This window comes from Chelonia mydas, chromosome 17 (assembly GCF_015237465.2).
Source record: "Chelonia mydas isolate rCheMyd1 chromosome 17, rCheMyd1.pri.v2, whole genome shotgun sequence".
In the NCBI taxonomy this organism is placed as follows: Eukaryota; Metazoa; Chordata; order Testudines; family Cheloniidae; genus Chelonia; species Chelonia mydas.
This window is the reverse complement of record NC_051257.2, coordinates 7,661,672-7,676,942: the sequence shown is the minus strand read 5'-3', so window position 1 is coordinate 7,676,942 and position 15,271 is coordinate 7,661,672. Positions and strand designations below refer to the sequence as shown.

At 43.3% G+C, this 15,271-nt stretch overlaps 1 protein-coding gene and 1 long non-coding RNA gene across 10 annotated transcripts in view; one reads left to right on the top strand and one right to left on the bottom strand.

Annotated features, from left to right (window-relative positions):
- Positions 1-14,172, top strand: part of ACACA (acetyl-CoA carboxylase alpha) — a 206,454-nt gene extending 192,282 nt beyond the window's left edge. For 5 of the 9 annotated variants that reach the window (XM_043531245.1, XM_043531243.1, XM_043531244.1 and 2 more), the window contains 3 exons: positions 978-1,148; positions 9,203-9,339; positions 10,907-14,172. In XM_043531245.1, coding sequence (XP_043387180.1) covers positions 978-1,148; positions 9,203-9,339; positions 10,907-11,033 — 435 coding nt within the window. In that variant the 3' untranslated portion in view covers positions 11,034-14,172. The other 4 variants (XM_043531247.1, XM_043531246.1, XM_043531248.1 and 1 more) reach the window with 3 other exon arrangements.
- On the bottom strand, positions 10,362-14,553 carry LOC122463199. The gene is made up of 2 exons (XR_006286343.1): positions 11,634-14,553; positions 10,362-11,111 (listed from the first exon to the last, which is right to left on the bottom strand). It is a non-coding gene; the product is annotated as an uncharacterized LOC122463199 (long non-coding RNA).
- Between the last annotated feature and the right edge of the window lie 718 nt (positions 14,554-15,271).

Genomic DNA, 15,271 nt, shown 5'->3' with positions numbered 1-15,271 from the left:
CTCTGCCTGAGTTGGGCCAGCTCCTTGGCTTAGTACTAATGTTTTGTGGTCCCACGCTTTCATTTGTCAGCCTGCAACCAGCTGATATATTAAAAAACTGACCAGACACTTCCCTTTCCAGTGGCAAACTCTTCATTCGCAGGCAGATAGGAAGGAAGTAAAGACACTAAATGGATGCACTCTGTGGTCTTTGGCTGACCCTGTTTGAGCAGCAAGTAGAACAGATGGGCTATAGCAGAATAGTAAAGTCCAGTTCCATTGTCGGAGCTTTAACCTTGGCTGAGTTAGTCGCCCGCATCGCTTTCCAAATGCAGTCTGAATTTTATTTTCCCTGGGGAAGTTTGGAATGTGGAAGTGTTGGGGATTTCCCTCTGAGGCTGCTTGATTCTCATGATGTGCTGATAGAGCTGTGTCCCCCACTGGAGAAGGGAAGAGAGTTTAGAAGGGAGTGGAGAGAACAGAGGGGCAGGAGGCCGGGTTAGTATGACACGGTGGGAGGTTTCGAAGCTCAGCACTTGGAATACTTTTTGCCATTGTGGTTTTGTTTTGCAAGCAGCCTAACCGAACATATCCAAGTCTGAGCCTTTCCCCAGTCCCTGCCTTTATACCCGCTAGGGGCTAAGGGAGCACATGCTTCTCTGTGAGCGGAGGTGGACGTAAGGGTAAATGGGCATCAATCCACCAAAAGTTTGCTCTCTGGTCCCCTCCCATAATAGACTCTCCCTTCCACTCACCTTCTCGCCCCAAATGGGTACAACATTCCTCCTCTCTTACATCTCCATTTTCTGCCCAAGTGAGCCAACACACCCCAGCAATCAGCTATGCACTGCCCTGCTACTTTGCTACACCTCTGAGCCCCACTCTGATTGCAGTGGCCAGGTCCCAAGGATCCCGCCTTAATCTGTGGGAGTTAAATATGGCTCTGGGTTTTCTGACCTCACTCATTTCCCCTCCTTCCCCATCTGGGTCTTGCGCAGGATGTTCTAGAGTGGAGAACCTCCCGTACTTTCTTCTACTGGAGACTAAGGCGTCTTCTGCTAGAAGACTTGGTCAAGCAGAAGATCCATGATGCCAATCCTGAGCTGACAGATGGACAAATCCAGGCCATGCTGAGGCGCTGGTTCGTGGAAGTCGAGGGGACAGTAAAGGTAAAGCAAAGAGTTTCCTAAGGTCATGCTGCTCCCTGGTAGTACCCAACTGAGTTCAGTGGCCTTGCACCAGGGACAAACTGGGTCCCTGGTTCTAATAGCAATGCCCTGCATGATTGACTGTGCAGAGATGGGGACAGTGGAGTGAAGTCCAGAGGCATTCCTGATGGCTCCTTGAAATCGGGCTGCTAGGAACGACAGGGCAGCTGCATATTCCAAGCCTGAGGTTGTTCTGTATGGATGACGAGATATGGGAAATGCTGGGTCTTTATAGCAACATGGTCAAGTGTGAATATGGAATAGGTCAAAGAGACAAAAGGTTTTCCCAAGTGTGATGTTGAAGAACATGCCATTGGCAGCCCATGTTCTTGCCGTCCGTTCTTATAAGTTCCTGGCTCTCGTAGCAGAAAGTCTTTGCTTGCTTCTCTCCCCACCCCGCCCCCCTTCAGAGGTTATAGATGTAAAATATCCTTGAGCACCTACATTGCTTAGGCAGGATTTGTGTTTTCTGTAGGAGTGATGCATTCCAATGGGTGATGTAGGATATACCATTAAAAAAAGAACCAAGCTGCAAGAAGAGGAAAGTACGTTTGGAAAATTAGTCCGAACATACTGATTGGGAGTATTAAGTATGAACGTGACATTTGTCTGCTATAGCTACTTAAAACACAGCCTTGAGCCGAACTGTCTGCAATGGCCTTTGGCAGAATTTCCAGTGGAAGCTGGCACTAGAAGTTCTGCAAGTGTAAAATGAGGCTTAACAAAGAGAAGTGTTTTCTGCCCTGAAGAGGTCAGAGGGCCGGCTAGCTGTAAGATTTCCTGGTGAATGGGAAGAGAGAGCCTGCTACAAAGAGCTGCTCTTTCTCAGGGCTTGGGCTTCAGTTCAACTGCAGAAGAAATATAACATTGACCACCACAGTTGATATTAACTGGGCTCCTTGTTGGCAGCCTCCACAGAGGCCAAGGACTGAATGGGCCATGGAAACAGCACCCCCTTTTACCCTCAGAGGTGGCCTCTCCGGGTCAGAGCTGGGACAGTATGTGGGGAAAGCTGCACACTGTACTATGTGATAACTCCATGGATCTGCAGAGGATCAGTCTTCAAGGCTGTCAATTCAGCCCCTTTCGTAAGCACTAAATTCACATTTATAATGCAGCCTGCCAACCTAGTGGAAAGGGATTCTTCACTATATAAAGGGAGTAACATAGTGGAAAGGGATTTTATATGTATATAATTAATGTTCTCCCTTGTCCCCTCCATTTAGTCTATATATTGGGGGTGGGGAAGAAAGAGAACATAACTAATTAGCCACTGGAATCCCCAAGAATGTGAATTATTCTGTTTCCATCATTTGAAATGCGGAAACTATATAGAATGTTCTAAAATGATGGCTCAGTATTTTTAATAAATACCCAGTTTGAATAACGTAAATGAATGAATTCCCTCCTCCCCTCCAAACTATGTGTGAGAGAAAAGGGGGAGGGGGAGGACTCACTCTTGGCGTGAGACCTTTATATCCCAAGTTTCAGTTCAGAGTGGGCATCGATTAGGCAGATCCCTGAAAAATGAGGGTCTATTACAGGAGGTGCTGAAGAGCCTTAAGTACAGCAAAGATTGTCTGCCTTTCAAATAATGCACACTTTTGCCAATGGTTTTACTCCTTCTCTGGAAAATAGCTCATGTTAATTACTTGGATAAAACCCCTTAACAATGAAAAAACGCTTTCCCTTTTCTTCAGAAAACTTTCTTCTCCTTTTTGAATTCTGGTGTCATCATTCAGCCCCTCTTGTTCTTCCCCCACCTTTTCCCCCCAAAAAGAGGAGGAAATGCCAAAGGAATTTCTGAGACATTGTGACAGTAGAAGTGAGTGATGTAATTCTTTTGTTTCCCTTGGAGAAGTCCGTTACGGTGTTGTAGCTGAAATCACAGGAACTGCCAGCTTGCGGATAGTGTGGCGGTACCGTCTGCCATTCGGGTGCAGAGCTTTAGAAAGGGTTTGGAAATAAGAAGGTAGAGTTGGAATTTCAAAATCTGTTGAGAGCTGCAGCGGTTAGGGGAAGTTGTGATGTCCTTACAAAAACTGAGACCTCGCTGCATTTGGCTGTATCAGCCTCATTAAATGTACCCCGTCTGGTGCACAGCCAGTCTGCTTACCCAAAAGGTTATTATTGGCAGCATGAGTCAATAATACTTAAAATGCAACTGGCCACTAGTCGCACAAAAGATACAAATTACTAAAAACAATTATTAATTTGTACGCCAGTAGCACCTAAAGGCACCAGCTATAACCAGGGCTTCATTGTGTTTGATGCTGTACAAACACGCAGTAAAAGGGGGCGCCAAAGAGCTTACCAGGTAAATAGACAAAGGCTGTGACATTACCCCCCATCTTACAGTCATGGAAATTGAGGCACAGAGAGTTTAAGTGACCTCCCTAAGGTCTCTCACACAATCTGTGATCTAGCCAGGAACTGCTGAACCCAATCTCCTGAGTCCCGGTGCCTGAGCCCCCGGACCATCCTTTCTCTCTTGTTGAGGTTAAACATGGTGGGAATAAATTCTCTTTTTTACATCTAGAGATTTGTGTAGAAGTGGCTGCAATGTGGTTGTAATACCCTCTGATCAATAACTGGTATTTTAGTGTTTATACAAGTCATATTAAGACATGAATAACAATATCTGGCATCTAAATAGCACCTTACAAACGTTCATTAATGCTTGAAAAAACTGCATAAAGCCTGGGCTGACATTCCCATCTTAGAGAAGGATGCACAAGGCAAAGAGGGACACAGTCATTGTGATGCTGTTCTGTCTACATTGCACACACTGTTTCTATCCATCACCAGAGCCTGTTAAGGAAGACCACTTCCAGCTCTGCAGAGCAGTCTCCTAAAGTCCCTTTTGAGCCTCTGATGTAGAAGCGGGGGGGGAGTACTGAATAATGTGCAAAATCTTGTACTGTGCCAGCAGTATTGGGAAAGGATCTGTTATCTTTATGCAGTTCTTGATTTTTTCCAAAGAAGCGATGAGCTGGTCTGGCACCTATCCCTGTTTTATGAGGCCATCCTACTTCTTGCAAACTAGGAAAGCAGTACAGTGGTGTCTCAAACTTCCTCTGGGGCTGTCCATAAGCTGCTTCTCCTTAACAGGCTGCTAAAGGTGATAGAGAGCGGTGGTGAGAGAGAGTTGTGGGGCAGCTAGCGAACAGGAACTCCTTTCATGTTCTGGCCCATTGGCTTTATTTCATCTGATCATTTTGTTGTTAGTTTTTCTTTCTTTCTTTCCTTCCTCTTTTTTTAATTGCCTGAATTCTGAAGTGGGCAATCTTTGAAAAAAATCTCTGAAGCTCCTGTTTGAGACTTTAAAAATAAAATAAAAATCTCAAACACTCTGGGGCTCTAAAAGGGGAGGAGAAAAAAAGTTTTCTCTGGAGGGCAGCAGGCTTTCCAAGGTAATGTCTGAGCATCTTTAGAAGCGGGCATCTCGTTAGCTAATACATTACACCAATCAAGGAGAGTTATCTTAAGCCACAATTAATCTGCTCCCTGGCATATGTTGATAGGAAAGCATCATGCTGTTTCTTAATTAAAAGCAAACGGATTAAAATGATTAATAAGAGTATTAAATATTCTCCTAAACTAAAAGCTTTGGGATTCTTGGGTAAATCTAGCTTTACGCAGGTCTGCAAACCAAAAGGCATTTACTGGGGTTTTTTTTCTCCTTCCCCTGAAATCCTCATAAGCACCCTACTTTGTATGCAGTGGGCATTTCTTTCACGTCTAGCAGCAGAAGCAAGGAGCAAAAACTAGCAAGTTTAAAATAATAATGAAATAAGCAAAATGTGGAAGCTCAAGTGACAGCACTAGATGCATAGTACTTAGAAAAAATCCCAGTGTAAGGCCCTGATCTTGGACCAATACGGAACATAACAAGTGTTTTTCATACTCAAAAAATTGATCCCACCGTGCTGATTTTCAGCACCCCAGAAGCCTTACCACTTACCCTCACCCCATTGGATGCCTACTGGTTTGTTGTAGGGTTGCTCGTGAGCACAGGCCGATACATACCCTGCTTTATTGTATGTGTGTACGTGTGCTACTCTGTGATGGCTGACTTACTTTGTGAGGTTGCTCACGCATACTGATCTGCACAGCCGAGATAGTGGTGTGTTGCTGTAGGGTGGCTTGTAAGTGCTGGGGTGTTACTTGTGTCAACACAGGGAAAGAGAGAGCATTTGTGGAATGGGAAAAACTTGTATCAATTTCCTAAGCCTATGGAATTCTGTGCAAGATTAAGGAACAGACATGAAGCATGTCAGGCTGGATGTGTCTGTTAACTTTTTCTTATTCATATCAATAAATTATCTTGTGAGCAAAGAGTAAACCATACTCGCAGGGAGCGTGTTGCTCTAGAAGCATGAAATTCACTCAGAGGGCAACAGGGTCTCGGATCAAATCCCAACCTTACAGGAGAGCACGCTGCAGCTGGGAAAGCCTGCAACTACAGGAGGTTATGTGGAAAATGAGAGAGAAACCATTTTCATTCAGTAGCTATTATACTGAGAATATTTTACTGTTTCTGCAACAATGTTAATGTTTTGCAAAGAAATGTATTAATCTGCCCAACACTCTGGTGAGTTCAGAAAACTTTTCCTTTAGGCGAAGAGACCCATAAAACACACAGTCTACCAGCCCGGACCCATTTTGGGCTAGAAAAATATCACTGCTATCATGTGTTCGGCACATATCTGTTGGTCATCACCAGCGTGAACGTAGATTCCGGAAGTGGTGCAGTTTTTCGACAGCATGTAACATTTCAACATTACTGGGCATCCAATCCGAAAAAATCATTAAAAGGGCCATCGTCCAAAGAAAGAGAGTCTAATTTTGACCAAAATTGGCAGAAAGTTTTTAAATACAATTGATAATGTAACTCTGAACTCAAAATAGTGCTGTTTTGGAAAGTTTGGGAAATCATTAGCCCCAGGTGATCCATTTTCTCCTGTACTACTTTTGTCTTTGGTTAAAGCACAAGTCTGTAGTCATATGACAGTATGAGCTTCCTTGTACCAGGGAATACATCAAAGTATTTGTCATTATTTCTAGCATGGACTGATTTGAGAAAAATTGTTGTCTCCTATTTTTATGATGTTATGCTGATAATACGACCCCCTTCCTCTTAATTGTAAAACATATATTTTCGATGTTATCCTTTTGGCCGGAGATGCAAGTCGAAAGCATGCGCGGTACCACTGTAATTACCTATCACTGAATACAAGGGCAATACATGTGCACTGCTTAAATAGCTGTAATGACTCTTAGTACAAGGGCTGTAGAATGTCTGGTATGAATATATCGTGTGAATAACAAAGTTAACCCATGTGCTCTTATGTAACCCCTCCATATAACTATGAGCTACCGCCTGCCTAACCCAACACCCCAGGAGCTATGTTTACTTGCAAAAATTAAGCAGACACTTGAAATGTGCAGACACTTGAAACATTTCTGCTGCCCCTAGAATCTGTCCCTGCTACACAAGTCACTGTCGCATGCATTGGAGACCATCTCATGTGGCATTTGCATGTCCTTGTTGCACAGGTGCTCTCAGCTACTCTGCACAAAGGTGGGGCTGGCTTCTGGAGCAAAATGTCCCATGCTTGCCATCAAACTGCCATTGCTGATGGGCTGCTTGAAGATCCTGGACTGTTGCGTGACTCCATTTTGCATGTGTCAAGTGCTGCCTGAAGGAGGCTGTTGGTCATGGCAGTTTCTCTCTTGTTTTGAAATATCAGCTGCAGTAACGTAACTGGGGGCTGTTCTTTATAGGTCTGCTCCTGTCACCTACAACGTGGTCAAAGGGCAGAAACACTCAAACATGGTCACATGGCCCAGGTGATACAACAAGCTAGAAGGGAGCTAGGTCTCTGCCTGGTGATGGCTTCATAGATTAGGACTGTTTCTTTGAAGTCACTGCATGGATTGACCTGACCTAACCAGAGAGTTCATGAAGACCCATGCAGGAGTTGAACCAAGTAGCCCTTGCTCAGTATCACTAGCAAGATCTGAAGGCAAGTAACTGCAGTCCAAACAACATACAAATGCCACTGGCAAGAAGTGTTGGCCCTTTTGATGATTTTTTTGGATTGGATGCCCAATAATGTTGAAACATAACATGCTGTTGAACACCTGCTCCACTTGTGGAATCTGTGTCCACCCTGGGGATGACCACCAGTGACATTTTTCTAGCTGATGGATTACCCTATCTCACCAACAAGACCCCCTTTTTAAAACCGACTGGTAGACTTACACTTTTGTCTCCAGGTCTCAGGCCTGGAATTCCTTCTGTCTTCTTGAGTCAGAGACTAAATCCCTGGCAAGTCATGATGCTTATGTGGCTTTGTGAAGTATTCAAGCAAGAGGCAATGCTGTTTCCAACCCCAGAGCGGTGGTTATTTTTTTTTTTTTATGCACTCACCTCTTAAATTACTGTGTTGAGCTCATTGTCATTCTGACGTTAACTTCGTAGGGATAACAGCGAAGGATAGTGCACCTTTAAATGACGAGCTTTGTGTTTAATTACCCAAATCAAATGACATAAATATGAATGAGCACTAATGATGGTACTTGGTTTTTCCGGAAACCATTAACAAAACGATTCTTAAATGATTTGTAAAGAAAATGAGAGGAGAAAAGAGGAGCAAGAAGGCTATTAGGCATCTAACACACTCCTGAATTATTATATAGTCAACTACCTAGCAACTATCAGGCTAAATGATCTTGCAAAAAAAGATTTGTGGCTGAGGCTTTTCATGGTTGTAGACACCTTGACCTGTTGTGTTATGCTCACATCTACTAAAATGGGGGTTAGGTGTCTTGGTTGGTTATGGACTCAGAGGACTGACAAAGTGCTGTAGTGACATGTTCGGTTTCTCTTAGCCATCAGACTAGAGGATCATGCGGGCCCCTAGTGGACCTGCACATCACAGGCAACAGAACCTCACCCACCCACTCCTGTCATAGACCCGTCATCTCTGGCTGAGTTACTGAAATCCTCAAATAATGATTTAAGGACATCAAATTGCAGACAATCCACGATTTTCACCAGTGACCCATGCTAAACAGGAAGGTGAAAACTTCCTTTCCCTTGTAAACTGCCCCTTTGACTTGGTAATAACGGAGTTTGGTTTCATAGGTTCTAATTCTACTTGAGGAGCCTTTATTTAACAAAAAAAGAAAAGTGAAACTGTTGAGGAGTAGCTAAATGCAGGAGCCAATGGAATACACTTATCATTGACTCTGAATCTCTCTTTGTGACTATTTCCCATATCACCAAACCATTCTATAATCTAGTACAACAGATGCTCTTCTCCAGAGAAGCCAAGTGCCAGAATACGGGCAGTGGAGCATTTGGGGTTGCTCTAGTCACTGCTGGGAGAATCTCACTTTCTCCTAAACTTTAAAAAGAACGCAGAGACAACAAGTACGCTGGTGCCTTATATCAGTAAGAGCAGGTTTGCCTACTTGTGTATAGGGGATGATGGATGTGTGACCAATAATTGTGCTAGACCGGTGCTGTCGCTGAAAGGACCTCTCTGAAAGCTCTAGGGCATGGGCCCTGATCGTTAAAGAGGTTTTTGGAAAACATGGGTGAAGTTTGTCATTCCACTGCCTCATGAGAAAGAAGAGGTCACCAGCCTTCTGAGCGGAGGCACCTGTTAGAGTAAATAAGCCACAGCGCTAAGTGTTTTAAACTGGAGCTACTGCCTCCATGTTTCCATTTAATCACGTTAAGGAAGGAGACACAGAACAAGTACATCATTCTCTGACTTCTGCTAATTGTTAGTTGCATTCCATAGCCATAAAAGTTAACTGCACCAGGAAATCACAAAGGATCTTCTTGCCTAATATTTTACCCACAGTTGCTAGTAATTGCTAATTAAATTTCAGAAATGGGAGCATTGGGAGCAGGACAGTGCAATCTGTCAATGAAAGTTCCATAGGACCCCAGTGCACATTTTGGAACCATTTCAGGGACACTCGCTGTTTGTTTGCAGGCGTACTTATGGGATAACAATAAGGATCTAGTGGAGTGGCTGGAGAAACAGCTAACAGAAGAAGATGGCATTCGCTCAGTTGTGGATGAAAACATCAAATACATCTCCAGAGACTACATACTCAAACAGATACGCAGGTAAGCCAACTACTGATTTCACACAATGAGGCACAGTTCTAAGACAAAATCCTCACCGCCCCCTTAAGTAAGTAGAAAAGCTCTCTCTACATAAGGGATTTTTTCCCTAAAATTTTCCACTGTTGCAGCTCTGAGGTTGTAGTAACAATGAAAGTTGTCATCTCACCTTATCGGACGAGGTCTGGAGGTGCAGCAGTGGGAAATTTTGGGAGAGGGAGCACTAGTATAGGCAATAAGACCAAAGCAACTAGAATTTGGCCATCAAGATCTCAATCCATCCAGGTAATTATACGGCCCTCCTCACTGCAGTTTCAGAACACCAGTGAATTTGTGAGGTGTTTTAAATAAAGGGACAGGGTGAGGTTGAAATCAAGTTTTTTGTTTAAATAAATGCACTTAGATTGTTAAAACTGAGCAAATTTTAGAAATCTAACCTTAAAGTTTTTACTTGCGGTCATATAAAGTTGATTGGATACAAAACCTAAATGTGACTTTGTTTTTACAATACATTTTTAGTGTTTGAGTTCAAGGTGCCTGTAGTCTGTGAAAGACACTCAGCTCAAAACGTCAAAGGCCCTGCTTCAGCCCCACTGACATTAAGAGCACACTTTGCTGAAACAAGGTCATGGAAGCCACAGTAAAACAGTTGTGGTGTTCCCCATCTTGATACAAATATAGGAAAATTAAAGTGGTTCCATTCTTTAATGTGAGTGAGTAGTGAGGAAAGCTCTCTGAGCTACACTACCCTACCGTCTCCTGTTTATTTGGTAGGGTACAATGTTGCTTCAGGCCTTCTTGGATACGATTTCTTCTGTTTCTCAGTCTCACCTAAAGGATGAGTTCTCTGTTCCCTTCCACAAATCCTGCTGCTGCTCGAGTACAGAATATGCTAGCTGCCTCCCGCCCTAGCTTTTCTCTGGGGAAACTGGACCCAGCTTCTAACGTCCCTTTTGTTCTGATTAATTTTCAAAGATCACGCAGCAGGACACAGTGTAATCCAAATGGCGACACTATTTTCTCTCTTGTTAGGTACCAAAATGCAACTTTATTACAGACTGGAAAGCCTCCAGAGGCTTGCAGCCTTTCCCCAAAACTAGAGTTAGAGGGGAATGCGAGGTAACAACCAGGGAGTGCACATGACATGACTGTGAGCAGCCTTCTGGATCAGGGAGCGCAATGCTCGCCGCCGCCTCTTTCTACCCATCACAATCCTTGACCCTGCCCTGAGTTTACTCTTCGGACCTTCTTCCTCTTCAAAACGCCATTGGCACTCACGTGTACATTGTGCATTGCTTGGTGCTGAGCCTGTCCTCATCGTTAATCTAAGAGCTGCTTGAGCTCAGTTCGTAATAAACCTCTTGCTGGCGTGTTCAGACACTTTTAAAAATCCTCTATTTCAATTACCCTTTAGAGCAGGGAAATGAGATCAGGTGAAAATCGTCAGGCTTACAGTTTGCACACTGGGCTGTACTCCGCTTGCTAAAATTCTCTGCCAAGTTGGACCAGGAGAAAGGGGCTAGCAGCTGGGGCGAGATGGGTGCCGTTGCTAACCCTCTTGTCTTTGCAGCTTGGTGCAGGCCAATCCTGAGGTTGCCATGGATTCCATTGTCCACATGACCCAGCATATATCCCCTACCCAGCGAGCTGAGATAGTGCGTATTCTTTCAACAATGGACTCACCTCCTTCAACATAAGAGCATCTGTTTCCCACCCTCTTCCTTTTCCTGCGACAAAAGGCTCAGAGTTGCCCTTTGTCTGCTCAGTGGTGAACACTGTACTGAGAAGAGGAAGCAAAAGGAAGAATGGTATTTTTAATTTTTAAAATCAGACTGACCCGAGGGAGCACGCTCTCTGGCCCCAGAGACATAAGGAAAACAAACTGCTGAGGAATTAACTTATGGATGTCTAACTGTACCTTATTTATTTAACAAAGAGTGACTGGACCAATGCATCAGCTAGCTGTGTGGCTGCCCTCTGAAAGCAGTAGGAAAAGGCAGTGAAGGGTACTGTGGTACCATGAGGTCTTAGAGCAGCAAAGTAAGGGCTTTCTTACACTGTGCCCTTCTCCCACACACCCCCAGTCTGGTGATGGTGGTCTTGTTTCAGTAGACAAATGTGCCAGTGGCGTGCTGGCTGGTCAGGGGTTTGTTAAACGCACATGGGAAGATACTACAAAGAAATGGGAAAACAGTATTCGTTCATGGCTCTGTTACGCTGGGGAGGAGCTAATCCTGCTCTCTTCTCTCCTCTCTGATGGTCGCAAGTTTCATTACATGTCAGTCTTGGTTGTTTACCTGTTATTTCAGTATTTTCATTCCAGGAGCTATGCTGCAGGCTTTCCCGGTCTCAGACAGGGCAGAGATGAAGTAGTATCCTGTAAAAAGAAAAATGCTTAGAAAAAGTTACCATTTGCCATGTATCCAGTTTATGACAGTAATAATTATGACCTATCACACGGGTTAATTCTGGTCCCCTCTCTCGTGTGTCTGCAGAACTATATTTATATTCTATCTGCACATTCACAGGCTATTCCGTTACTTATTCATTCTGTCTCACCTAGGAAGCAAACGATTATTCCATAAAGATGGGGGAAAGCGGCAATAGTTAAAGTCACAGAAATACTGAAATTAAAACCAGCTCTCTGTCTCTCAACAATTTTTTGTACTTCTGTTACTGAAAGTGATGTTTTTAAAATGAAAAACGCAGCTGCTCAGGCTCTTGTGTGGACAGAGGCATTTCTGAGCTCGTTAGAAAAATGTAAATGGGAGTCTGGGTAATATTTGTATATCAGGCTTTTTTCCCCTCCCTTAACATTTTAAATGTGTGGGAGTCCTCCATCCATGTACTGAGGAGCTAATGGCTATTACCGTAACAGCACCATCTATTCAATCGATACTACACGTCAGCAAATTATGTCAGTTATTTTCTTTCTTGTCTAATACTTTTATTTATTATTCATTTGACAGCCTGACATGGCTAAGTAAGGCTGCACTTAAACCCCCCCCTTTAAAAAAAACAACTTTATCCCAAAACTTTCTTGGAAAGTTTGACACAGAGGAGGCCTGGTAAGAATGTCATCATTGGGAGTTCTGCACAAGGATTTTAAATTGCTTTGGCGGCTAGGTTGATTTCTCCTCCCCCAAAAAAAGACCCAGCCTGTATTTTTACTGAGGGTTCCTGGTGGTGATATAAACCACAGCAGAATCCTGAGATGACAGCACAACATCCAGTCTTAATTATTTTAATAGGAAATAGGTCTCAATGTGAATCAAAGCATTCACATCACTGAGGGCTTGTCTACACTTACCGGAGGATCAACACTGCAGCGATCAATTTAGGGGGTCTTCACTAGACCCGCTAAATCCACCTGTGATCAAGAAGAGTAAGGGGAGTCAACATCATGTAGTGTGGACCCCACGGTAAGTAGAGCTAAGCTACATCGATTTGAGTTACACTATTGACAAGGCCTAATTGTCTGATCTTCTACAACTTTTTTCTTATAGAAAATCTGAAGTAACATTTTTTAAAATGAACAGTATCAGACATTATAAAATTTAGACTGGCTGTTTGTCCCATAGTCACTGTAAAACAATATTATACAGTTTTATCTCTTCTCAGCAGTGTCAGAAACCAGTGTAAACCATAACAGGTAGGCTAGTATCAACAAGCCTAGTTTTTGCTAAAACATAAAGTCAACACAAGTTTGAGGCATTTGTTGTGCGAATGATGTGTAGACCAGACCCATCCCAAAGCCATGTTCACTGGCCCTGACAAAGGGTAAAAATAGCTTCATATCCCTGCTGCCACGTCCTCACTGCTACTTTTAGCAAGACAGCACAGGTATGTCTACACAAGCTGCAGTGAAGACACAGCCTTCCACTGCAAGCACAGATTCTCTCAACGAGTAAGGATTTATTGGACAGACTGACTGTTGGCCCTTTCCATTGTAGCAGCTGTCAAAAATCAACTTTTCACCAAGAGCTGGTAGGCCCTGAAATTACATCTGCTTGTGTTACTGGTGCTCTGATGTACTTAGTAACTGTATAAAAAGAGCTGAATTGCCCATTCTCATGCATTAAAAACATTTCTTTGGTAAAGGATTCTGGAGCCTTTAGGGGTCTCACTGCTGAAGCATGTGAATCATTTCTGAGATATTAAAATAAGAGCCTCATTTTAAAAGATTCGGGAGAAGCACTTTTCCATTCCACCCACTCATAGACAAGCTAGTGCAGCTCTGAGGAGCCTTGACAAAGTACATATTCTGAAGATGCTTGTAAGCATTACAACATTTCAGTGTTGTTCTTTTTTAGACAGGTTAGCTTATGATGTAAGAGCTGCCAAAGTTAGCACATGCTAGTTTAGAAGCTGGTTGCGTCTTCCTTCCAACTCTGCCTGACTGACAAGCAGACGCAAATTACCGAAGGGGCTGGTTTTGGCTTAAATTGTCCTTAAAGCAGTTTGTTATGAATTGTTCGTTTCATTCAAACTGACTATAATCTAATAGTAAATGGCTCCGCCCTGCAAACAACCCTACTAAACTTGAAGCATCACATAAAAGCCACTTGTGAGGAGCTAGGCACAGACCTGGCCCAGCTTCAAGCTCCCCTTTTCACGATGAGTGTGACAGCCAGTCATCCCAGAGACTAAGACCTTATAGTAACACTACCAGAAAACAAAGTCTACTGTACATGTTAAGTCCTGCTCTGTGTCTTTATGCAGTTGGGAAAGGACGCACCCTGGCCATGTTACTGCTGGTACTTGCTGATGTATTTCACTTACCTCAAGTTTCTTTTAATAAAAAGAATCTGTTTAAGACTCTTTTCATTGCTACAAGTGGAACCATGTATTCCATATGTGGGGGTTTTGGTAAGCACTCCCTCTTTAATTCAATGGAGGCGGTTGTTTATGTAGAAGACACTAAAGGTGATATTGCACCAGATTGAATTCTGAGGAAGTTCAGATCCAGGCATGTGACCCTGCTGCTCAAGAGCTTGGCTAAATTCACATCTAGAGCTGAACTTCGAGGTTCAGGCCCATTACTTCAAGAGTCTGGGCTGCTAATTCCGCTAGTGGGTTTGCATGGCCACCCCTTTCATTCCAACTTGCACTCAAGCTCCATAGATCACACAGAGTTTTAAAATGCGTACTAAGTCTGGGTAGTTCATGCTTAAGCCTGGGAAAAGACTGTACTATGGAACACTTAAAAGCACACGTATTTTCACCTGTTCTCGTAAGTTGCCAGCCCTTTTCTTCATTTCATCCCCTTTGTAACTTCTCACGCCGTGAAGCCAGAGGCTTAATTTGTCGCATCTATCGTTCCCATGATATCAAACTACTAAAACGTGGATGCAGGAAAATCTGAGTTCTGAAATAGAAAAATGTTTATAGTCAAACACAAATATACTCAGTGGAATATAAATCAAGGCAACATCCAGCACATTAACATTCTTGCCTTCTTGTTACAACACACAGGAGCCGATACTCCTCCATCAACACCTGGCTTTAAGAATGGTTGAACATTTCCCAACGAAGCAGAAGGGGAATGAAATCGCACCTTGCTTTAATTTCACTTTTCTTTTTCACATGATCAGTTACGAACAGTTTTTACCACACTGGTTTGTGGCAAACTACCTAATAGATGCTTTAAAGTGCTAGGACTAATTCCTGTCCTAGATTTAAATCAATCTAGTGTTTTCCGGTCCTTGAAGCCTGGGTCTGCTTTACCTGTATTGGCAAACTAAGGGCAGAACCGTCAAGTCCACGTGTCTGTTCTCACTGCAGATAGAGAGAATGCCGTGAGAAGTGTACACCCACTATACAGTTTGACTATACATTTATTTGAACCCTGAACCAACTCCTACACTAGATACGCATTCATAGAAACTCCCACCCAGAGCTTCTGAAATGGAATTGCAGGTATAGCTAATTTAGA